The sequence below is a fragment of the Erinaceus europaeus genome, chromosome 18 (genome assembly GCF_950295315.1).
Source record: "Erinaceus europaeus chromosome 18, mEriEur2.1, whole genome shotgun sequence".
In the NCBI taxonomy this organism is placed as follows: domain Eukaryota; kingdom Metazoa; phylum Chordata; class Mammalia; order Eulipotyphla; family Erinaceidae; genus Erinaceus; species Erinaceus europaeus.
Genome location: NC_080179.1, coordinates 70613032 through 70638543, shown reverse-complemented (window position 1 = coordinate 70638543; position 25512 = coordinate 70613032). Strand labels below are relative to the sequence as shown.

Sequence of the window (25512 nt, the reverse complement as noted above, 5' to 3'; positions counted from 1 at the left end):
CCCCTCTCTGTCTTCCCCTCCTCTCTCCATTTCTCTCTGTCCTGTCCAGCAGCAAACGACGTCAACAATGGCAATAATAATGACCACAGCGAGGCTGCAACAACAGGGGCAACAAAGGGGGGGGGGGGGGTAGTGGCCTCCAGGAGCGGTGGTTCATGGTGCAGGCACCGAGCCCAGCAATGACCCTGGAGGAAAAAAAAAAAAAAAAAAAAAGAAATTGAAGATCTTATGCCCAAAACCCTTCACCTAAGTAAAATTAATGTGTAATCTTCTCTGTTATCCCCATTTTAATAGCTATCTGGATCCTTCATCTCTCTTTTCACTATTTCATGTGAAATATTTGCTTGTTAGCTAGTCATTAGTTGTTTTCATCATCCTGAAATGGCTTCTCCTCCACTACAGAGACTGTATCGGCAGTTGTACCACAAACTGAAAGACAAGATTCACACAACTCCTGACACTCCTGCAATCCGCCAAGTCAAGAAGACACAAGAGGCTGTGAGCGAGGTAGGTGTTTTCTTGGGAGAGAGAGAACAGGTCATGGAACCCAGGGAGAAATGCCAACCATTTGGTCTCTCATATGTATGTTACTTGGCCTTCTCCTTCCAGCTGATCTACAAATCAGACTTCTTCAGGATGCGGGGACATATGATCTCCTTACCATACACACCCCAAGTGCTGCATTGCCGCTATGTGGGAGACATCACCAGTGACGTAAGTCCCCAGGGGTGTCTTTTGAGAAGACTCTCTGTAAGACACAGACTTCTTCTTAGCTTTGAAGTCAACCAGTGGTCTCTGAACAACCTTTTTCTCTTGAAACCTTCTTTTTCTTCTTTGATAGAAGGTGAGACACAGAGAAGGGGAGGGAGGAGAGAGAGAGGGGAGAGGGGGAGAGAGAACCGCAACACTGCCCTATTGCTTGTAAAGCTTCTCCCCCTGCTGAGGGGACTGGAGCCACCACCTGACTCCTCCCCTGAGTACTTCTAAATGTCATGTACAACCTGGCAGTGAAAACAGTCCAGAGCAGAACACCACATTGCTCCACCTGTGGAGACAGTGAGACCACTTGGCAAATACAAGAATTTCTGTACTAGTCTGCATTTAACATTGAGTTCAACTAGCTCCTTAACCTCTAATTTGGCTCTCCTCCTCATTGTCCTCTTCATCTTTATTCCTTACTTCCCCCTTTCCAACTCCTTACTGCCATTTGCCCCACCCTTGTATGGTTCCTCCTTTCAAAAACCAATTCCTTGGGGCAGGGCAGTGGCACACCCACTTAAGTGCACATATCACCACACGCAAGGACCTGGGTTCAAGCCTCTGATCCCCCTGCAGGGCAGACACTTCATGAGGTGTTACAGCAGGTCTTTGGGTGTCTGTCTTTCTCTCCCTCTCCATCGTCCTTCTTCTCAATTTCTCTTTGTCCTATCAAATAAAAAAAAACAGAAAGAAAAAAAAAAAGACCACTTTCTTCAATCTGGGCTCTCCTCCTATCAGTGTAATAGTGACACAGTAGCTTGTGCGATTCTCACGTAACGGTTAGAGGGAAAAATCCGAGAACCTATGACTTTTTAAAAACAGGGAAATAATGATATACAAAGCAGTTATCACATGAATGCAATTCCTTTCTGTAAAAACGTATTTTATTTATGTTTATTTCATTGGATAGAGACAGAGAAATCCAGAGGGGGGGGGAAGATAAAGAAGGAGAAAGGAAGATAGATACCTGCAGACCTACTTCACTGCTTGTGACTCCCTGCAGGTGGGGGCCAAGGGCTTGAACCTGGGTCCTTTCACATGGCAGTGTGTGCATTTAACCAGGTGCATCACTGTCAGGCCCCAGGTGCAATATCTTATCTCTTTGTGATAGACTATGATCTTTATATGCAAACAAGCTAAGAGTATAGGGAGGACATATTTTAAGGATTTGGTTATTTACTAATATAAGAGAGAAACAGAGAGAGAGAATTTGGTTATTTACTAATATGAGGGAGAGAGAGAGAGAAGGAGAACCAGAGTATCGCTCTACAATGCTTAGGCTCGAACTCGGGACCCCATGCTTGAGGGTTTGGTATCCTACCCACAGTGACACCCTCCGGGCTGCCAGGAAAGACATTTTTGAGACCAAATAGAAGTTCCATACATAAAGAAATGCCACGAGCCTGTCTTTGTGGTTCTTGATTTACTTTGTGTGATGGTGAAGCATGTTTCTGGGTTTTGCCCCACAGATAAAATATAAAGAGGACTTGCAGGTCCTGAAGGGGCTGGGCTGCTTCCTGTACGACACGCCTGATATGGTCCGCTCCCGGCACCTGAGGAAGCTCTGGGTGAGTGTGCGGCCCTGCGAGGCAGGGCTTCCCCTGTGTGGCTCCAGGCAGCCTCTGTGGGCTGGGCAGGAAGCATCTCCCTGCAGTTTCCTCTTCAGAGCAACTGCACCTCCAATCAAAGGTGCCGGGGTCTTCATTAAATGACACATGCCTTCATTCCTCCTTGGGATACTTCTGGGGTTCATGGTGGGAGGCTACTCACTTGCACACACTGGTCATTTGAAAGACAGCATGTGACCATCACACGCAGTTTCTGGGGCTCTTGGTGAAATTGTGTTTCCGTTGCTGTGTTTTGAAGTCAAATTACCTGTACACGGATAATGCAAGAAAGACGCGTGACAAATACAAAGTGGTGCTCGACACTCCGGAATACAGGAAAGTCCAGGAGCTGAAGACACACCTGAGTGAGGTAAGACACACCTGAGTGAGGTAAGGCTGCTTAGCCTGTCACGCAGGGACTTCTTCTCCAGCGATCACTTTCCAGGCAACCACGTTATAGAAAAGCTCGCTCCCTCTGGTTTACTGTAACCTCTGTGTCTGAGCAGGTCCACGGAACCTCTCATAGGCCCTTTTCCTAATATGACGTACTGATACACTCTCTCTGCTAGCGAGTAGGGCTGGTAAGCAGTTGCGTGATAATTACAGATTAGGAAACTCTGTTTTACATTATTGTTGTAGTTTTTATGTATGTCATAACTTGTGATCTCTTTGTTTAAAAAAAATATAGAGATCAGGGAGCCGGGCGGTAGTGTAGCGGGTTAAGCGCACATGGCGTGAAATGCAAGGACCTGAGTAAGGATCCCGGTTCAAGCCCCCGACTCCCCACCTGCAGGGGAGTCGCTTCACAGGCGGTGAAGCAGGTCTGCAGGTGTCTGTCTTTCTCTCCTTCTCTCTGTCTTCCCCTCCTCTCTTCATTTCTCTCTGTCCTATCCAACAGTGATGAAAATAATAATAATAACTACAACAATTAAAAACAAGGGCAACAAAAGGGAATAAATAAATAAATATTTTTTAAAAATTAAAAAAACAAGGCCAACAAAAGGGAAAATAAATAGATAAAAAAAATTTAAGAAAAGAAAATATTTATCTATCAATGTGAGAGGAGGGAGAGAACCAGAGCACCAACTCAGGCACCTGCAATGCTGAGACTGAACTCATGTTATCAGGAGTCTTGGTCATAGCAGGGCCATCTGAGAAGTCTTCAGAGACTTGGGGCACACCCACTAGCTTTTTCAGCCAGTATTAGCACCTAGGTAGGACTGGTCCTGCTCTTTTAGCCCAGTGAAAGTGTAATTCTCTATTCTGGCTGACCCTCCAAATCACCTGTGGTGGCATATTTTAGACCTGCCCTTGAGTGGGCACCAACCTCCAGCCCTATACCAAACTCTGCTTCTCTGTTCTGGAGTCTGTGAGAGAGAGGGACAGGAGGGAAGAGAGAGGGAGAGGGGGAGGAAGAGGAGGAGGAGGAGGGATGGAGGGAGGAAGAGGGAGATGCCAGAGCACTGCTCAGCTCCGGTTTATGGTGATGCTGGGGATTGAACCTGGACCTCTGAACCTCAGGCGTGAAAGTCAGTTGCACCACCTGCTTTGCTTCTCCCTAGGGAAAGTCACTGCTTTAATGTATTATATCTTTCCTCCAGATATCAAATAATAAAAAAAATGGAACTATATCCTGCAATCTTGGAATCCTATAAACTACTATTAATCACAAATTTTAAAAATGGCTTAAAGCGAAACAAAATGGTAGTGTGAAGGAATTACTGGTATCTTTTATATGCTTTTCTTTACCTTGGCAGTCTGCGTTCAGGTCTATCTAAAAACGGTCAACACAGGAGTTGGGCGGTAGTGCAGCGGGTTAAGTGCACATGACATGAAGCACAAGGACTGGCTTAAGGATCCCGGTTCGAGCCCCCGGCTCCCCACCTACAGGGGAGTTGCTTCTCTCCCCCTCTCTCTTCTCTTCCTCTCTCCATTTCTCTCTGTCCTATCCAATGACGACATCAATAACAATAATAAGTACAACAAGAAAACAAGGGGAACAAAAGGGAATAAATACATAAGTAAATAAATATAAAAAAAAAAAAAAAAAACAACGGTCAACGCTCATCTTCCCAGTTCCCTTCAGGATATTGTGCTACCCATTAGGCAACTTCAACAGTGCGGTCTCTCCCATGCTTGCTTCGTTATGAAAATAATTCTTCTTTATGTGAAGGAGACCACAGTCCCTGGCACCCTGTAAATCAGAGCTGTGCTGTGCTACTAATCAAAGACGTCTCCCTGGCTTCAGCAGGTCTGTGGTGTAGCCTAAACATCTGGTTTCAAAAAAGACTTTCTTGGGTTTTAGGATCAAGAGACTTAGTAAAAAGTTTAATGGTCAAAGGAAGTTCAAGTGATAGACTTTTGAATTATTTAGAATCTACACACACACACACACACACACACACACACACATATATTTAGTTAGTTAGTTAGTTAGTTAGTTAGTTAGATAGGTGTAATGTTTGGAAGTAGAAATACTGTCCAAGAAGCATCAGCAAGGCATATGCACTTAAGTAAGTGGCCTGGAAGTATAGTGCAAAGAGAAGTTTAGAAATAACATGGGAGGGTTGGAAAAATAGCTCACTTGGGTAGTGCGCTGCTTTGCCAAGGTGTGCCACCCAGGTTCAAGCTGGCCCCCACTACACTGAAGGAAGCTTCGGTGCTATGGTCTCTTTCACTCTCACTTTGCCTTTCTGCCTCTATCTAAAAAGAAAAAAAATGACTGAATGACTGAATGAATGAATGAATGAATGGGTGAATGAAAAAGGAAAAAAAAATGACATGGGAGAGGTTGGGTCTTCTTATCAGATAGGTTTGGGTTTTTGTTAGTTTGTTTGTTTTTTGCCTCCAGGGTTATCGCTGGGGCTTGGTACCTGCACTGCAAATCCACTGATCCTGGAGGCTATATTTCCCCTTTTTGTTGCCCTTGTTGTTTATTGTTGCTGTTATTGTTGTTATTGTTGTCATTGTTGTTGGATAGGACAGAGAGAAATTGAGACAGGACAGGAGGACAGAGAGGGGGAGAGAAATATAGACCTGCTTCACCACCCTTGAAGCAACCCCCCTGCAGGTAGGGAGCTGGGGGCTCAAACCAGGATCCTTATGCCGGCCCTTGCCCTTTGAGCCATGTGCACTTAACCCGCTGTGCTACCGCCCGGCCCCCATCAGATAGGCTTCTAATTTGCTCTTTCTCAGACTTGTAAAGAAATAGGTGAGTCATGTGAAGTAATCCAATAGATGATTTGGGAAAATAGTTTACGGAGCTCTTTTTAAAAAAGATTTATTTAGTAATAAGAGAATGAACACCAGAGCATCACTCTAACGTATGCAGCACCAGGAAGAGAACCCAGGATTCCTTGGGGCCTGGGCAGGAAAATCTTGTGTGGTGCCTCCCTGAGCAGCACTCCCAGTCACAGTGTGGGAAGTTCGTAAAGACGTAAGACAGAGAAATTATACAAGGGGCTGAACTGTAGCAGGAGCAGTGAGAAAACACAATAGGGATCCAGTGTAAGGGATGCTACCAAGTTTGAAGCCCAGGATCTATGACCATTTCAATGTGGAGATAAAGGAGGGAAGGAGAGTAGACTGGCCTCCTAGGTTTCTGGCCTACATGGCTGGGAACTGAAGGAATCATTTAGTCAAACAGAGAAAATCTGGTTGGAGGTTGGGGTCTAATATAATGACCTCTGTCTGATTGTGAAAAAAATCACTCAAGGTCAGAACATTGGTAAAAAATTTGAGAGCCTGCATGTCGGGTTTCAGAAGTCATAGGCCTCAGATTGATTGCCAAGGTCATGTGTATCTTGAAGACACACAAGGACAAAATGTAAGGAAGGAGGCAGCTCTTGACCCCAGCTGATAGCAACCTTTGGGATTTGGCAGAAACTTGGGATAAAACGAAGGAGGAATGTTCCTCAGAGATAAGTCACCCGGGGAGAATGGCATGGGAAGCAGAGAAGAGGATTTTCAGGAGTGAACCCATTGAGACTTTTACTTGCTACAGAGAAACATGACTACACTTCTCAGCTGTAACGGTTTTGGCAGTCTTTTGAAAGTGACTTCGGTGATGGGGCTGGGTAGATGCCAAACTATGCAGAGAAATTAATCAAAAGTGAGAAAAGGAAGAAATGCCTCGTCTGCTTAGCTGTGAAAGGAAGGAGCAAGACTGCTAGCAGTGACTGGAAAATGTCTAGTGAAAGAGACTTAGGGCTTTTTGCTGATAAAGGGAGAGGACTTGAAGAAGGGGAAGGCTGGACTGGAGTGATAACATACTGAGTATGCAAAAAAGACTTCCATGCTTCAGGGTTAGAGGTCCCAGGTTCAGTTCCCAGCACCACTGTAGACCAAAGCTGAACAGTGTTCTGGTTTAAACCTAGTAACAAAATAAAATAAAATAAAATAAAATAAAATAAAATAGTGATAAAGATCTAGACAGGAAAGGGATAATTGTTAGAATGGGGTCCTAGATAGGTCAGGTAAAAATGAAACCAACAGCATAGCAGGAGACTTGAGTGGTTGGCAGGCTACAGGACATCTCTTACTCTGATACAAGGGGGAAAGAACTGGAGGGCTAGGAGCTAAATAAGCCCTTGGCTTATTAGGTAGAAACAGATCGTTGTCACGTATAGGAGGTGGAGCTGCTTTATCCAGGAAATAGGTTTCTGCAGGGAGCAGTGTTTGCTGATGAAATGATGCAGAGATGATGGTGGTGACTCTCTCTACCTAGCTGGTGTACAGAGCTGCAGGCAAGAAGCAGAAGTCTGTCTTCACTTCAGTTCCTGACACTCCTGATCTCCTGAGAGCTAAGCGTGGGCAGAAGCTTCAGAGCCAGGTATGACTCAGAAACGGAGAACCGTAAGCCTGCCTCACTGGCATCCCCGAAGGCCTCCATACCTCTTACCTTTGGTTATTCTTTATGCACCTTCATGGCCATTAATTGTCAAGAAGCACCCCCCCCCCCATCATCCTAACTGTGGTAGATTTATATGGGCACTTTGTGTCGCGTCTTCTTTCCTAAGTACTATCCAAGCTTCGTCATTTGGAGAGTGGTCTGTGGGCTCCAAGTAGTGAAAATAGTTGCTTGGTTTATTCTGCAGAACCTATCTGTTGTCAGAATGATCAGTAGATGAGATCTCATGTTATGCGTCCAGGCAAGAATGAGGAAAAATGCACTGAGGGCTTTCTTCAAATCCTTCCATTGGCCTCTCAGCATTTTTTCCCACATGGATTTAGGCTAGACCCCACTCAGCAGTAAGAAGCTGGTATGTCTGACGTGTATATATGTGTTTCTGAAAGGAACAGAAACATACCTAACAAACTAAAAATCCCCAAACCTTCTTAGCTGAGGTATAGAAAAGAGTGAAGAGGGAGGTCAGGCAATAGCACAGCGGGTTAAGTGCACGTGGCACCAAGCACAAGGACGGACATAAGGATCCTGGTTCAAGCCCCCGGCTCCCCACCTGCAGGGGGAGTCGCTTCACAAGCAGTGAAGCAAGTCTACAGGTGTCTATCTTTCTCTCCCCCTCTCTGTCTTTCCTTCCTCTCTCGATTTCTGTCTGTCCTATCTAACAACAATGGTATCAATAACAATAATAACAACCATAACAATGATAAAAAAGAGCAACAAAAAGGGGAAGAAGAAAAAAAAGAAGAAAAAGAGTGAAGAGAACTGAATACTGAATACTAGATGTGATGTCTCTATAATGTCTGACCACTGTTCTCTGATTGTTTAGTATCTGTATGTTGAACTTGCCACCAAAGAGAGACCCCATCATCATGCTGGAAACCAGACTACAGCTTTGAAGCATGCTAAAGATGTGAAGGACATGGTCAGCGAGGTAAGCTGGGAACGAAGTACCAGGGCTCTGGGTCCAAGGGGAAGAAAAAAAGTCCTTTATTAAAACCTTCATCTCTAGCAGCGAGCAAGTGACTATAAATTGTATTTAGCAGCTTCAAAACACAGGAGCAAAGCTATTCTATTTATCTGTCTATCTATCTATCTATCTATCTCTTTTTTAACCAGAGTACTGTTCAGCTCTGGCTCATGGTGGTGTGGGGGATTGAACCTGGGACTTTGCAAAGCTATTCTCTTAATGAGCATGACACAGTGTGTCTCCAGGCTAGATCTGTGCTCTGGTACAGGAGGGAAGAAGGATAGAAGGGGAAGAAAGAATAAGAAAATATTAAAATCGGGAGTCGGGCTGTAGCGTAGCTGGTTAAGCGCAGGTGGCGCAAAGCACAAGGACCGGCAATAAGGACCCCGGTTCGAACCCCGGCTCCCCACCTGCAGGGGAGTCGCTTCACAGGCGGTGAAGCAGGTCTGCAGGTGTCTGTCTTTCTCTCCCCCTCTCTGTCTTCCCCTTCCTCTCTCCATTTCTCTCTGTCCTGTCCAACAATGACAACAACAATAATAACTACAACAATAAAACAACAAGGGCAACAAAAGGGAATAAATAAATAAAATAAATATTAAAAAAAAAGAAAATATTAAAATCAAAAGTCTCTTTTCTCTTTGTTTCTTAGAAAAAATACAAGACTCAGTATGAAAAGATGAAGGACAAGTACACCCCTGTTCCAGATACACCAATTCTCATCCGAGCCAAGAAAGCGTACTGGAATGCCAGTGATGTATGTAGTCCTCCTTCTTTCTTCTCCTGGGATTAAGAAAGATGAAGTTGGGTGGGAGGGGACGGGCGGTAGTGCAACAGGTTAAGTGCAGTTGGCACAAAGTGCAAGGACCAGCGGGAGGATCCCGGTTCAAGCCCCCGACTCCCTACCTGCAGGGGAGTCGCTTCACAGGCGGTGAAGCAGGTCTGCAGGTGTCTGTCTTTCTCTCGCCCTCTCTGTCTTCCCCTCCTCTCTCCATTTCTCTCTGTCCTATCCAACAACAACAACAACAACAATAAAAGTAAACAACCAGGGCAACAAAAAGGTGAAAAATAAAATTAAAAAATATTTTTTAAAAAAGTTGAAGTCTAGTCACAAAGCAGCAGCAGATAATATAGACATTTATAGTTCCACATCCTGGCCCAGAGTAGGCACAAATAGTACCAGTGAGCTAAGTAGCTAAGTGTAATGTTGACAGTCTGTGGTTCTTCTTAGTTATATTCTGAGGGAAAAAAACATGAGCCTTTCTTTTGTAAAACTGTTACACACACACACACACACACACACACACACACGGATAGAAAGAGAGAAATTGAGAGGGGAGGGGGACATAGGGAGAGAGAAAGAGAGACACTACAGCCCTGCTTCACCACTCATGCGGCTGTCCTCCCGGCAGAGGGGGACCAGGGGCTTGAGCTCAGATCCTTGGGTATGATAATGTGTTTGCTCAGTCAGGTGTACCACCTCTCAGCTCAGGCCTTTCTGATAATTCCTTGAGAATAGTTCCTAGGTTCTTTTTTTTTTTTTTACATTTATTTATTTATTTTATTTTTCCCTTTTTGTTGCCCTTGTTGTTTATCGTTATTGTTGTTATTGCTGTCATCGTTGTTGGATAGGACAGAGAGAAATGGAGAGAGGAGGGGAAGACAGAGAGGAGGAGAGAAAGACAGACACCTGCAGACCTGCTTCACCGCCTGTGAAGCGACTCCCCTGCAGGTGGGGAGCCGGGGGCTCGAACCGGGATCCTTATGGTGCTTTGCGCCACCTGCGCTTAACCCACTGAGCTACGCCCAACTCCCAGGTTCTTTTTTTAATTATTATTTCCTAGGTTCTTGACATTGAATTGGTGCTTCACCAAAAATCATCATCTGTCAGTCAAATATGGCTTCAAATCCTGCTGCTGTTATATTTGCTCTATTAGCCTGTATACTGTACTTGTTTTTTCTGAGACTGTTTTCTTATCTCTAGTAAAAGAATTGTGACAATTAGATTAGGCTAAACAAGATCTTGTGTATAATATACCTAGCATGTGGCTGGGTTTTCAGTCAACACTTAGAAAATGTTCCCTTTCTCCTCTTGATTACCTAAATCATGGGAATGCTAGCTTTGTTAGAATGAGAGGGACAGTCTTTCATCTCCCAGGCTGCATGAGCAAGGACAACACTGCTCTCTTAACTCATGAGTCTCTTAATAAAAAGGTGAATGTCATCAGCCCAGGGTAGAAGGCCAGTCCTTAGCAATTTTATATCTCAGAACCCAGCAGTGAATGCATTTTGCCCTTACCAGAACAAATGTCTGGAGCACAGGACAGAGCAGAACTTAAACTCAGGGCTGGGTGGTGGCTCACCGGGTTGAGTGCACATGAAACTGTGTACACAGACATGGGTTTATGACCCCAGTTCTCTACCTACAGGGGGAAGCTTCATAAGCAGTGAAACAGTCCCATAGGTCTCTCTTTCTCTCTCTTTCCATGTCCCCTCCCCTCTCCATTTCCCTCTGTCCTACCACAATAAATTTATATTGTGTTGTCAGAAAAGTCATGATGCATATCCTAAAAACAAAACAAAACAAAAAAAAAAACAACATCAAACTCAACCCAAAGTTCAAGCAACTCCATAACTCCTCAAATTAGCAATGGGCTTCAAAAAGTATTGCAGAAAACTCTACCCTGAAGTGTAGAAAAAGAACAGCAAATTCTGATGATGAAACTGTCTCAGCCCCACCCTACTAGGGAAAGAGAGAGGCAGACTGGGAGTATGGACCGACCAGTCAACGTCCATGTTCAGCGGGGAAGCAGTTACAGAAGCCAGACCTTCCACCTTCTGCATCCCACAATGACCTTGGGTCCATACTCCCAGAGGGATAGAGAATAGGAAAGCTATCAGGGGAGGGGATGGGATATAGAGATCTGGTGGTGGGAATTGTGTGGAGTTGTACCCCCTCCTATCCTATGGTTTTGTTAATGTCTCCTTTTTAAAAAATAAATAAATTTATTAATTAAAAAGAAAAAAAAATTGTCCCAGGTCGTTGGGAATGGTAAGAGGCAATGCCAATTTGCTTTAATATAACTGGGGAGAACACATACTCTCTCTCTCTAAAAATCTCTCCCCTTGGGTATTTTCAGTCTTCTTGGGAAGCTCCTGTCTTTCTCATTGCAAGGTTACTGCTGGGTACTCAAATGACCGAGTTCACGCTGAACCATCACTCTTCAAGGCTGACCACACAGTGAGCCTGGTCCCTGGATCACACTGGGACATCCCCATCCTACTGCTCTGGTGGAGCCAATGCTGTTTCCTCTGATCTTTAAAAGTGTCCAATATAATTGGGGTGGCTCAGGGAGGCCAGGTGGTGGCGCACCTGGTGTTAAGCGCACATGATACAATGCGCAAGGATCCAGGTTCAAGCCCCCGGTCCCTAACCTACAGTGGGGAAAGCTTCACAGGTGGTGAAGCAGGGCTGCAGGTGTCTGTCTCTCCCCCTCTCTGTCTCTCTCTTCCCTATCAATTTCTCTCTGTCTCTACCCAATAGTAAATAAAAATATAAAAAAATAATAATTGGGGTGGCATTTGCATTAAATTCATTCTTCTACCCTTTTACACTCCTCACAAATGTACAGTGGTGGGAAATATAAAGTTACCTGGGAGATAGCACAGTCTCACAAAGTAACATTTTGTCAGTTTATTAAAATCAGATCACCAGGCGGGGGAGATAGCGTAACAGTTATGCAAACAGACTATTATGGCTGAGGCTCCAAAGTCCCAGGTTCAGTGTCCCCCGCACCACCATAAACCAGAGCTGAGCAGTGCTCCGGTGTTTCTCTCTGTGTCTCTCTCCATCTGCATCTCTCTCAAATAAATAAATGAATGAAACAAATAAAATAAGATCATCGTTAAAGTATACCAGTCTCGTCCCTATTCAAATTTTGTTGTCTTTACTTTGTCTGACATATTTAGCTTTGGAGTGATTGAGGGCATGGGATAGGATGTGTAATAGGAGGTAGGTGAGGAGGGTATCTAGGTCTAAGTAGAAACTATTTCATTAGGTCCTTTATGGTGTCTTTTTCATTCTTTCTGCTTTCTTGCTTCACTTTTTTTCTGACTCACTGCAAACTATTGTGCACTTTTGCTTTAACATATATATTTTTCCCTAACTTACAGGTACATGTTCATGTGCCTATCTCATGGGCCCTGTTCTATATCTAGGGTTTGAGGTTTGGGTAGGAAGTACACCACCTGAAATGGAATTAAGAAGTCCTATGAGCTAGGAAAAGTCTCACCAGAGTCCTGAAGCTGGATGCATTGATACTCTACACTGGACACCTCTGGACACAGTCCAAATACTGGTTGCATTGAGGAAGTGGAGATTTTTAATGTTCTCAAACAGAAAAGACTTGAGAGGGTGCAGATTTAAAGGAACTCAGTGATTTCACTTCCAAATATTTGCTAACCCTCATGCTTTCTTGCTTTCTCTTCCCAGCTGCGTTACAAAGAAACTTTTCAAAAGACCAAAGGGAAATACCACACTGTGAAGGACGCACTGGACATAGTCTATCACCGCAAAGTCACAGATGACATCAGTAAAGTACGTCCCTCTAGTTTTTGACTTGTTGGACTCAATAGCCCACTAACAGTTGTAAGGATTGCCTCTTCTCTTAAAAGAGAGAGAGAGAAGCAGACCCTTTTACATGAACTCTGCATGAGACTTTATTGCCATCTTTATGTTTCTGACTACAGGTGAAATATAAGGAGAACTACATGAGTCAGCTGGGAATTTGGAGGTCCATCCCTGATCCCCCAGAGCACTTCCATCACCGGGCAGTTACTGATGCTGTCAGCGACGTGAGTCTCTAAAGTTTTGTTGTGGGCTGGGAAGATAGCACAAGAATTGCAGCACTTTCTGGTCTTAGGCACCAAAAATTTAATCTCCAGCATCACCGTAAGCCAGAGCTGAATGGTGCTCTGAAGAAAGAAAAAAAAAAAAGAGGGAAAGAGGGAAAGAAAAGGGAAGGGGAGCAGAGGGGAAGGGAAGGGAAGGGAAGGGAAGGGAAGGGAAGGGAAGGGAAGGGAAGGGAAGGGAAGGGAAGGGAAGGGAAGGGAAGGGAAGGGAAGGGAAGGGAAAGGAAGGATGAGAGGGAGGAGGAGAGGAGAGGGAAGAAAAGGAGAAAAGAAGCGAGCTTTGATGTGTACATGTAAATTCATATTCTCATATGGCTTCTGAAATCAAGTGTGGAAACTGATTAAATATTTGGCTAGCCTTTACATCAGGTGTGCAGGCGTTTAAATCATAAAACTTACTGCTGGGGGCCGGCAGTCTTCTTCTTCTAGCGTTTGCCCTTCTTCCGCAGCCAGTCAACAGCGTCAGGTTGAGCCTGATGTCAAGTTTCGAGACCTCCTTTGAATCTGGAGAGGTGGCAGTCGTTGACTATGTGGGTCATAGTCTGTCTGGAGCCGCAGGGGCAGTTCGGGTCGTCTCTGGCTCCCCAGCGATGGAACATAGCGGCGCACCGGCCATGGCCTGTTGGATAGCGATTGAGGAGGGCCCGATCATAACGTGCTAGGTCAAAGCCGGGTTGACGCTCGCAGGGGTCTGTGATGAGGTGTTTGTTCTTGACCTCAGCTGACTGCCAGCTCTGTTTCCAAGAGTCTGGAACAGAGAAGTTCAGTGTAGGCGTAGGGGACCAGATTGGGTGACGAGACGTCAAGCGTTGGACAGGGTGGGCGAAGATATCCGTGTATATTGGCAGGTCCGGTCGAGCGTAGACGTGGGAAATGAACTTAGATGATGCCGCATCCCGACGAATATCTGGCAGGGCGATGTTGCTGAGAACTGGCAGCCATGGGACCGGGGTGGAACGGATGGTTCCAGAAATTATCCGGCAGTAGTGCACCAGGTTAAGCACACTGTGCAAGGATCCCGGTTCAAGCCCCCAGGCTCCCCACCTGCAGGGGGTTTGATTCACAGGCGGTGAAGCAGGTCTGCAGGTGTCTGTCTTTCTCTCCCCCTCTCTGTCTTCCCCTCCTCGCTCCATTTCTCTCTGTCCTATCCAATAACAATAATAACAGCAACAACAACACCAACAACAATGAAATAAAGATGGCCTCCAGGAGCAGTGGATTCACAGTGCAGGCACCGAGCCCAGCAAAAGTCCTAGAGGCAAACCAAACAAACAAACAACTTGTTGCTGAATGAATGAACTTCACTTTAGTGGAGAGGAAAATTCAAAAACTTTAAATCTTATTTTCCTCCTAAATTTGTGATACTATATTATGTGTCTGGAAGGGACATACTCCATCCAGAAAAGAGCCTGTGTTTGAACAATTCAAGAAAGAGCTTCATGAAATAAGGAACATAGAAATACTCAGAAGGAAATGTTTAGCTTTCTAGTTGGAAGCACAACTGCCAAGCTAGTCATACACTCTCTAGGAAAATGTGCCTCAAAAATTGGAATTGATTGAATTAGCATTAAAAACAGAAGTTTCCTGGGGCCGGGAGATAGCTCATTTAGTAGAGTACCTTACTGACCATGTGTGAAGTCAGGAGTGCCAGCCCCAGCACCACATGGGAACACGGGCAGCAGCACCAAGGGAACTGCTGGTAAAATGGTGCTGCTGTATCTTGACTTTCTCTCTGTCTGTCTTAGTTCTTTTGTCTCTCCACTCTTTGAGAGAAACAAAAACAAACAACAACAAAAGAATAGAAAATTGGGGAAGTTGTTCATTGCTCTGGTGCATGTAGGAAGTTGTAGGTTCATTTCCCTCCATTGCATAAAAATAGGTATTACTGGGGAGTCAGGCGGTAGCGCAGTGGGTTAAGTGCTCATGGCGCAAAGTGCAAGGACCAGCGTTTGAGCCCCCGGCTCCCCACCTGCAGGGGAGTCGCTTCATAAGCGGTGAAGCAGGTCTGCAGGTGTCTATCTTTCTCTCCTCCCCTTTGTCTTCCCTCCTCTCTCCATTTATCTCTGTCCTATGCAACAACAATGACAGCAATAACAACAATAACTATAACAATAAAAGCAACAAGGGCAACAAAAGGGAAAAAATAAATATTTTTAAAAATTCTTTAAAAAAATGTTTAAAAAAAATACTTTGATGGTATCCTTCTCCCAGGTAAAATATAAAGAAGACTTGACCTGGCTTAAAGGTATTGGCTGCTATGCGTATGATACCCCTGACTTAACTCTGGCTGAGAAGAACAAGACACTGTACAGCAAGGTGAGCCTACTGAAGGATAATGGCTTTGTTCTTTGAACGCAGTCCTACTGAATCTATAATCCACAGAGGGAATTAGAATAGAACCTTTCATACTCCCATCCAGAGCCTGGTTTCTAGACCCTGTAGTTGGAATGCACGCTGAGTGGCTCACAGTCTTTGAGGATTTATTTAATGCTGGCCTACAGTCGGCTATTTGAATTTCAAGAAAGATCATCTCAATACAGCTCCTCTTACTCTTTGAGAATTCCCTTCCTAATAATATGTTACTAATAATATGTTTACTCTGTTAGGTCTGTATGATGACAAATGAAAAGTGAGATGATTTTTACCTGTAAACATCACTGTGACTTGGCACAAATAACTACGTTTTATGACTTTATTTTCCTATTTCTGGAATAAAGCACTTGAATTAGCTTCCTCTGAGTTCTCACATACAGCTCAGCAACTTTTGCTGAAAAGTGTCAGATGATTAATATATTTAACATGCCACATTTATTCCTTCACGTCGTCGTCTTTATTTATTCCAGTCCCTTTATACTGTGTGTGTTTGGGAAACATTAGTAGTTCATAGGGCCATTATAAACAGGTGACATGTTATATGAATAACACAGAAGTGCTACCCTAAAACATTATGATTATCTGACTAGTAACTGGAGAGCTATTTTCCAGTTAATGGGCCAAAAACTGCCTTAAAACATGTAAGAAAATCTCTCAAAGAAACATTCTAACTGTAATATAGGTAGAAACAAAGAAAAATTTGATTTAGATTTTGCCCTTTATAGAAAACAAATTTAGTTGGAATCATTCAATGAAAATATTTTCTAGTTTGCATGTAAGTTAGTTTTCAGGACGTCCATGTAGGTCCACTCTTTTGCTTCTCTGGAAGATGAGTATGCATTCAGTAAGCACCTGTTAGTTTATAAGTGAATATAGATTCAGTAAGCACCTGTTAGTTTATGAGTGAATATAGATTCAGTAAGTACCTGTTAGTTTATGAGTGAATATAGATTCAGTAAGTACTTGTTAGTTTATGAGTGACTATAAATTCAGTAAGCACCTGTTAGTTTATGAGTGAATATAGATTCAGTAAACACCTGTTAGTTTATGAGTGACTATAGATTCAGTAAACACCTGTTAGTTTATAGATTGAGTAAGTAAGTACCTGTTAGTTTATGAGTGAATATTACAGTTGCATGCTAAGATAATGGCACATCTCATTCTTAAGATAATCATACTCTTCCGTCAAGTAACCATGTTCTACTTTCTCCAGTATAAGTATAAAGAGGTATTTGAAAGAACGAAATCAGATTTCAAGTATGAAGCGGATTGTCCCATCAACAGGCATTTCAAGTATGCAACTCAGTTGACGAATGAGGTATGTTATGACCTATTCCAGTTATGCCTGTTCAGTTTCCCTGAGGACTGGCAGAATTATTTGATTACAGCCATGCTAAGTGTTGATTCAAAATGAAGATTTGGAAAGACTTTTATAATGACTATCTATCTGATCAACCATGCCAAAAGCATGAATAAGATCAAGTGAAGGGTCTGCTTATACCCGTGAAGGGCACCACAGACCGGTGGGTGATAAGGACAGAGGGGTAAAAGACTTTGTTGACTGTCAGTTGAGCTCCCTTACACATGATAACTGTGTAGAGCTGGGAGACACAGAAATTAAAGGTTAGCCTCGTATCCCTACCAAGAGAAAGGGGCGGCAGCAGCTGGAAGAGCAACCCCTTATGAGTTACTTGTGATTTCTGCATTCAAATGTGCTGTTATTCTTACTCAAATGAAGTATCCAGTTACACCCCAAAAATATTTATTTATTTTTCTACCCAGCCTTTCTTGGAATTGTTTTTGCAATGACTTAAGTTAAATTTAGCTTAAAGTGGCTGACATAAACAAGTTCGAAGTCTACTTGTGTTTGAGCCGGGATCTATATATGGGAGGGGGGGTTCATTTATCTTTAGATTCCCCATAGATTTCTATCAATTCAAAACAATATTAGAAAATGTTTAAGCTGTCTAAAAATGTAAATGTAGTTAATGGTATATTTACTTCAACTTAGGACATTGTTTTGCTGTTCTAAAATTGGATTTAGTTCATTTTCAGTAGATTCCCAGGCTGAACAACTATGAAGAATTGCTTTTGGGGGCCGGGCAGTGTCACACCCAGTTAAGCACACATAGTACCATGTGCAAGGACCCATGTAAGGACCTGGGTTCAAGTCCCGGCTCCCCACTTGCGGTGGGGATGTTTCAAAAGTGGTGAAGCAGGTCTGAAGATGTTTTTCTTTCTCCCTCTCTGTCTCTCCTTCCCTCTCGATTTCTCTCCTATCAAATAAAATATGTGGGGGGGGGGGTGCAGGGGGAAATGGCTGCCAAGAATGATAGATTCATAGTATCGGCAGTAAGCCCCAGCAACTGGAGGCAAAGAGAGAGAGAGAGAAAGGACAGAAGGACTGCTTTCAGTAACTTCTTAGGAAGACAGGTAATGGGTTTTGTTTCTATTTTTCTAATTAGCAAAGAACTTCTTTTTTAAATGTTTTAAAAAATCATCTTTATTTATTGGATAGAGACAGCCAGAAATGGAAAGGGTAGAGGGAGATAGAGAGGGAGAGAGACAGAGACACCTGCAGCCCTGCTTCACTACTTGTGAAGCTTTCCCCTTGTAGGTGGGGACCTGGGTCCTTATACACCATAGCGTGTGCTCAACCAGGTGTACCACATCTGGCCCCCACTAGCAAAGAACTCCCAAGTCTCTTTTATCATAAAATAAATTAGCATTCCAAGACTAGTATAATCAGTTCATAAATACTTTAGCGTTCATCCTGCTTTCTCAGAATCCTAAACAACAAACCTTAAGCTCATTGGTGTCTTATTTCAAAGGAGATGTAAAATGCCTGAAACCTAATGTCTCTACAGATACCATGTGGGGGGTTGGAAGCCATATGAGCCCGAGTTGCTCCAGTTTTGGTGTCATAATCAGATTTATCTCAAGCCCCAGCCTTCCCCAGACAGTCTTTGCCTTTCCATTGTTATTATCCTGGGTGCTTCGAGAGACACACCTATGGCAATGACATCTCTCTGGCATGTTTATTTGGGAACATTTCTGCCTAGCCTTGAACTTGTACTCTCGCTATAATGTAATATGATGTTTGAGCAGAAAAAATACAGAGCTGATTATGAGCAGCGGAAAGATAAATACCACCTGGTAGTGGATGAGCCTAGACATCTGCTGGCTAAGACGGCAGGCGACCAGATCAGCCAGGTACTGTGGGTGGGCCGGCCGGGCGGCCCAAGCAGGCCTGACTGTGCTCCAGTTTCTCAGGAGATGTCGTCCGTCTGCTGCAAGGATGTCATAGGTTCTTCCTATGATATTGGGATGTTCTGTTCCTGAGTATCTGTCCAGCCACCCAAAGAGCCCACGAGCTATTTGAGTGAGCCAGTCCATGCTCTGCATCCCCACATGTGCAGTGGTGAAGACAGAAAGATAGGCCCTCCCACCCTCTCGTTCTGGAGGGGGCTCCTGAAGAGCCACAGCTATAAGCTGCATGTTGGTTTGCAAAAGCAAAAACAAGGACACAAATGAATGGAAGGAGAAAAGACAGAGCACCTTACTGTGAGTTTTCTACTCTGGCGATGTCTTCTTTGATATAAGACAATTCTAGTGGGAACATGCATGAGGCCAGTTCTGTCGTTCCATTCCCAAGGACTGGAGATGGTCCGCGGGACACACTACCCTCATGCAGGGTGACATTCTCATGCCTTCGGTGTCTTTGTCCATACGCACATGTGAGCATGCCGAGTGTGTGTGTGCCTACATCTCTTCACCGAGAGGTGACTGGGATCTAGAGCTGTGTTCTCTCCTGTCTTCATGGGTCTCTTTTGTGCTTCACTGCTCTTTGCATGAACAGAGAAAATATAAATCTAGTGCCAAGATGCTACTGCAGCACGGATGTAATGAAATCCTTCGTCCAGACATGTTGACTGCTCTCTACAACACATACATGTGGAGCCAGGTAATGTCTGATGTGTCGTGAGGAAGAGGTTTAGAAACCCTGCAAGCATTCACTATTGGTTATGGAGCTATTTTGTGGAGCCAAGGCCTCACGCATGCTTGATTCCCTGTTCCTAGGCTGACTACTTTTTTTCATTCAGAAAAAGGAACATCACAGCCCTGGAGCTTACCCCTGTGCCACCATGGTACTCCCATGTGGCGCCAGGACTCGAACCTGATAGCAATGATTGTGATGCAGCTTTTTAGGTATCACTTACGTCCTTGAGTTTGATGCTGAATTTGCTAGATTGTTTCCCCCACATCTATCCTCACACACACTTGCCAACAGTGTTGCTGATGACCTTGAGTCCTACAAGGTCAGCTGAAGCACACGCCTGTCACCACCTTTCTACCACATACTGAGAGGCGTATTCAGAGTAGCAGTTTTATTGTTGCAATGCCAATAAAATGCCATTGTCCTAGAGGTTAAGCACTTTTTATTAGCAATTTAACAGTGTTTGACAAAATTCTAAGATTTCGGTGCTATACTTTCTCACCCACATACGGTGTTCTACTACCATTTTGGAAAAAAAAAAAAAAAGTTCTTAGTCAATCCTCTGTGTTACCAAGGTGTTTTGTCATGTTAGTTGGGCATCAGCTCAGCCTGCTAAATGAAAGAACAGGTCATCTTGTTTGCTTGAATGTTTTGCTTTGCACGATAGGTTCATCAAACAGCTGTGCATGAAATTTCGTTGCACTCTCTGTTATCTGTTCTGCTTGGGACAGCTCGTGTGCATGGAAAAAAACCGTGCACGACTTGAAAATGGCAAGCTTAAGTGTACTTTTAAAAAGATTTATTTGTTCAGATAAGAGACAGACAGACAGACAGACCAGAGCACCACTCTGGCAAATATAATGCTGAGCTCATGTATACAAGTCCTGCACTCCACCCAGTGAGCCACTTCCCCAGCCGTATGAATTTTTTATTGTTAATGATGGATGCTTTAAACTGCATAGATTCACTTTTTCACTCTGTGTTGATTTCATCTTTGAAGTGGAAACATACCTGAAGAGAGCATATATATAAATATTCCCTACAATATGCTATGAGTGAATGATTACTTGTTGGAGTTCAGGGTACAAAGGTCTGGTCCTGACTCTGAAATTCACTCTCCGTGTGCCATTAGCTCAGCCTCTTAACCTCTCTGGACCTCAGTTTCCACAAATGTAAAATATATTGGAAAATAGACTTTTTCTACTCACGACTACTGTTTGCTCACCCCGTTACACTGTTGCTGTCAGTTAGAGATTTACACTCAGATTTACCATGAAGAGGGAGAGTATGACACACACTGTCGTCCCCATCTGACAGTGATCGGATTCTGCTTTTGCCTGTGAGACACTCTCAAGAGCTAAGTTAGGTTTCTTTTAGGGCCTCTGTTCGACTTCTTAGAACTAACTTGTTCTTCTCTTCCACAACTTAGATCAAGTACAGGAAAAAATATGAAAAATCAAAGGATAAGTTTACCTCAGTTGTGGACACTCCAGAGCACTTGAGGACGACAAAAGTCAACAAGCAAATCAGTGATGTAAGTGTGACCGAGGCTGAATGTGTTCTCAAACCCAAGGGTGGCAGCCGCACACACGGAGGTGCATTTCAGATGAGATTGTTCGTGTTCAGGGTGGTGTGGCCTTAGCTTGTCACAGTGTCTAGAAGAATCTACTGCCAGTTAGTGGGATGGGAGCAAGGATGTGGCATGTCCTGTAGTGCTTATGATACATACCTCTTTCAGAATAAAGAATTATTTCAGCCAAATTAGCAAATATCCCATATGAGAAAGACTTGGCTCTTTATCAAGAAGGCATGGAAGCATTTCTCAATATATATATGATTTTTTTTAACCAGACCACTTAATCAGCTCTGGTTTATGGTGGTATGGGGGATTGAAGCCAGGACTTCAGAGCCTCAGGCATGAGAGTCTCTTTGCATAACCATTATGCTATCTACCCCTGCCCAGAAATGAAAAGAACTCCACTTCTTTGCTTACACCTTGTGAGCTGAGACACATAACCTTGTCTCTTTGTGCTTTTTCATCTCCTGCAGATACTTTATAAGCTGGAATACAACAAGGCCAAACCCAGAGGCTACACCACCATCCATGACACACCCATGTTGCTGCATGTCCGTAAGGTCAAGGATGAAGTGAGCGATGTAAGTGTGGAATGACCTTGCACTCCCCGCCGTCTTCTCTTGCTCGTGGTTCTGTGAGTGGACAGGGCAGAGCCGAGTGGGTCTTAGGCTGCTGGTGAGCAGTCGAGGCTCAGGTAGACAGGATCATGCAGGAGGGCTTACCTGCACAGTTCCTCCAGCTGTGGCCTTGGCGTTTGGCGGGCATTCATTTACACAGGATCTCTCTGTGTGGCCTTGCCATGTGGTTTGGATATTTTGCATCCAGTAGCTGGGCTCTAAGAGGCAGGAGTAGAAATGACTGGAACAGGGAGTCGGGCAGTAGCGAAGCAGGTTGGGTTAAGCACATGTGGCGCAAAGCACAAGGAGTGGCGTAAGGATCCCGGTTTGAGCCCCTGGCTCCCCACCTGCAGGGTAACTGCTTCACAGGTGGTGAAGCAGGTCTGCAGGTGTCTGTCTTTCTCTCCTGCTGTCTGTCTTCCCTTCCTCTCTCCATTTCTCTCTGTCCTGTCTAACAACAACATCAGTAACAACAATAAGTACAACAACAATAAAAAACAACAAGGGCAACAAAAGGGAAAATAAATAAATACTAAAAAATATTTTAAAAGAAGAAATGTCTAGAACAACTGAGGGTTACTCTTAAAGGTGACAGGGTCACTTTGCATATTCTGCTAGGCAGTGTGCATCCCTATTCAGGAGGCGAAAAGATAAATGCCACCTATAAGTAAACAAAAGAAATGGTGGTGTCACACTGCAGTAAAGCATACAGGTAGGAGGGATTGTTGAGGTTGTTAAAAAATGCAGTGTTCCACAAACACTACTCATACTTGGCTGAGGAGACAGCTTAGTGGTTATGAAAGTGACTTTCAAGCCTGAGGCTCTGAGCTCCCAGGTTCAGTGCCCAGCAACACTATAAGCCAGAGCTCAGCAGTGTCCTAGCAAAACACCACACTATTAAAGCTCTATCCTCCTTGCTGAAGAGGAAAAAGGTAGGTATTATGTTCTGATAACCCCAGGCTTGATCATAAAATGTTCAAGAATGTTCAGCTAGATTCTGTTAAGCTGGATAACTGCCATCACTGTTTGGAAAAAAAAAACAAAAACAGATTTATGTTATTATTATTTTTTAACTCTGTAGCTGTCTTGACACCTACAAAAAAACACTACTAATAATAATAAGTAATAAAGTCAATATAATTTATGTGAAATAGGTCAGCCATGGCCCTGAAGTTTTGCCAGTGGCATGGTGCTGAACCGTTTGCAGATGAGTAACACACGTTCATGCCGTTGACATTGATCTTCCGCAGAAGATGAATGAATGCACCCTGTGCTCTATTTACGAAGGCAACAGTGTTAAAACATTTGTTAAATATCTGTTCATATTTGTCAGGTTAAAATACAGCGCTTAAGCACAAGCCTCAGGTAACTGTAAGCATCTACCAAGTCAACGCCTGCAGTGGAGCGACCCATTCTCTCTCTGCAGAAAAATGCAGCATGTCTGCATTCATTTCTCCTGGATCACTGAGTAGCCTTCTGGAAACTGATGGGAAATATGGATTTCAGACCCATCTCCTAGAGAGTCTGATCTGCTAGGTCGATAGTGAAGCACAGGAAACTGTGATTCATAAGACCAAGCAAAGTTTGCGGCATTTCTGTAGTTTCCTTGAAGTAGTTCTACTGAGGATGTGACTGCATTAAAACTTAGAATGCTTCCATTCCGGTCAAAAAAAAAAAAAAAAAGCCCAGAGCCCTGACGTTAAAGAGTAGGTCAAGGGTAAAAGGCTAGGGTGTGGATCGACTGCCAGTGCCCATGTCCAGTCTAGAAGCAGTTACAGAAGTCAGAACTCCTACCTTCTTTGTCCCCCAAATAATTTTGGTCAACACTCCCAGATGGGTGAACAGTAAGAGAAATAAGCCGGGAGTCGGGTGGCCGGCTCCCCAGATGACCTTTTCAGAGCAAGCTCAGGTGACATTAGTTCCTTGGTGATGGCGGAGAGCATACTCAATGTACCCTGGGGGAGTTGGATTTTTATGTAAAATGTATCGATGAGAGGGAGAACAAGAGCCTCACTCTGGGACATGCAGGGCACTGAACTTGGGACATCATGCTTGGGAGTCCAACACTTTATCCATCGTGCCACTCACTCCCTGGCCTGCAGGAGTTGACTTTAAGATGGGATTGAGGCAGGGAGGGCGGCAGATTTGTTCTGTCTTCAGGAGCAGTGTACATTACAATCCCGGTTCTCATGTTTTTATTTTCTTTTGGCTGGTGAGACGACGCACCTGGGAAGTGCACTGCTTTGCCGTGTGTGCAACCCAGGTTTGAGCCCGGCCCCCATGGCACTGAAGGAAGCTTTGCTGCTGTGGTCTTTCTCACGCTGTGTTTTTCTCTGACTCTTTTACTCTCTGCCTTCTCTGCTATTATTTAAAAAAAAAAAAAAAAGACTTATTTCTTTGTTTTTTTTAATGTTAAATAGGCTGCTATTAAAATATATAAAATACATTCATATAAAATATAAAAATCTTGACCTCATCACCGTTTCCATTCACAGCTGAAGTACAAAGAAGCTTACCAAAGAACTAAGTCCAACTGCACCATCAAACCAGATGCTGTTCATATCAAAGCAGCCAAGGATGCCTACAAAGTCAACACCAATGTGAGTTCCAGAAACCTCAGGCCTCACAAGGCATGGGGGTTATCTCAGCTTGTGTGGAACACAGATTCTTTTTTTTTTTTTCATACCTTCAAGTAATGGAACTATAAAAAGTTCATATCTGGGAGTCGGGCGGTAGCGCAGCGGCTTAAGCCCAGGTGACGCAAAGCGCAAGGACCAGCATAAAGATCCCAGTTCGAGTCCCCAGCTCCCCACCTGCAGGGGAGTCACTTTACAGGTGGTGAAGCAGGTCTGCAGGTGTCTATCTTTCTCTCCCCCTCTCTGTCTTCCCCTCCTTTCTCCATTTCTCTCTGTCCTATCCAACAATGATGACATCAATAACAATAATTACTACAACAACAATGAAAAACAACAAGGGTAACAAAAGGGAAAATAAATAAATATAAAAAAATTTTTTTTAATGTTTAGATCCAGGGAGTCGGGCTGTAGTGCAGCGAGTTAAGCGCAGGTGGTGCTAAGCACAAGGACCCGCATAAGGATCCTGGTTCAAGCCCTGGCTCCCCACCTGCAGGGGAGTCGCTTCACAAGCGGTGAAGCAGGTCTGCAGGTGTCTATCTTTCTCTCCCCCTCTCTGTCTTCCCCCTCCCCTCTCCATTTCTCTCTGTCCTATCCAACAACAATGACAACAATAATAACTACAACAATAAAACAACAAGGGCAACAAAAGGGAATAAATCAATAAAAATAAATATTTTTTTAAAAAAAGTTTAGATCCAGAGTTAGGTCACAAGAGTATGACTTATGACAGTAATATCTAAGGGAACCTCCAATTCCCTCACTGGAGAAAGAAAGGCAAAAAAAAAAAAAAAAAAAAGCCTAAGCCCATGTCACACATCAGCCTTCATTTAGACAGTTGAGAAAGAGAAAACTTAATTGTAAAATGAAGATGGCAGAGAGTAGCAACCATGAGCCCGTTTTACAATGTGTGTGCCTCAGGTTTAAGCCCAGACCCTACCACACTGGGGCTAAGCTTCAGTGCTGTGGTATCTCTCCCTCTCCTTCTGTCTCTCTCTTGCTGTCTGGACAAGTTTTCCCGGCATGGTGAAAAGCTGGTGACTATATAGCTATCCATGAGTGCCCACTGATGCCAGACAAAACGTCTATGAATATATACACATATATATTATTTTTATTTGTTTATTGAGTAGAGACTGTCAGAAATCAAGGGGGAAAGGGGTGATAGA

At 43.8% G+C, this 25512-nt stretch overlaps 1 protein-coding gene across 20 annotated transcripts in view; it reads left to right on the top strand.

Annotated features, from left to right (window-relative positions):
- The window catches only part of NEB (nebulin), a 286668-nt gene that overhangs the window by 206118 nt on the left and 55038 nt on the right, over positions 1 to 25512 (top strand). For 18 of the 20 annotated variants that reach the window (XM_060178128.1, XM_060178131.1, XM_060178129.1 and 15 more), the window contains 15 exons: positions 403 to 507; positions 610 to 714; positions 2229 to 2327; positions 2626 to 2736; positions 7093 to 7197; positions 8099 to 8203; positions 8889 to 8993; positions 12729 to 12833; positions 12986 to 13090; positions 15359 to 15463; positions 16734 to 16838; positions 18629 to 18733; positions 20947 to 21051; positions 21567 to 21674; positions 24206 to 24310. In XM_060178128.1, coding sequence (XP_060034111.1) covers positions 403 to 507; positions 610 to 714; positions 2229 to 2327; positions 2626 to 2736; positions 7093 to 7197; positions 8099 to 8203; positions 8889 to 8993; positions 12729 to 12833; positions 12986 to 13090; positions 15359 to 15463; positions 16734 to 16838; positions 18629 to 18733; positions 20947 to 21051; positions 21567 to 21674; positions 24206 to 24310 — 1578 coding nt within the window. Of the gene's footprint in view, positions 1 to 402; positions 508 to 609; positions 715 to 2228; positions 2328 to 2625; positions 2737 to 7092; positions 7198 to 8098; positions 8204 to 8888; positions 8994 to 12728; positions 12834 to 12985; positions 13091 to 15358; positions 15464 to 16733; positions 16839 to 18628; positions 18734 to 19379; positions 19485 to 20946; positions 21052 to 21566; positions 21675 to 24205; positions 24311 to 25512 lie in introns of all 20 variants that reach the window. The other 2 variants (XM_060178132.1, XM_060178114.1) reach the window with 2 other exon arrangements.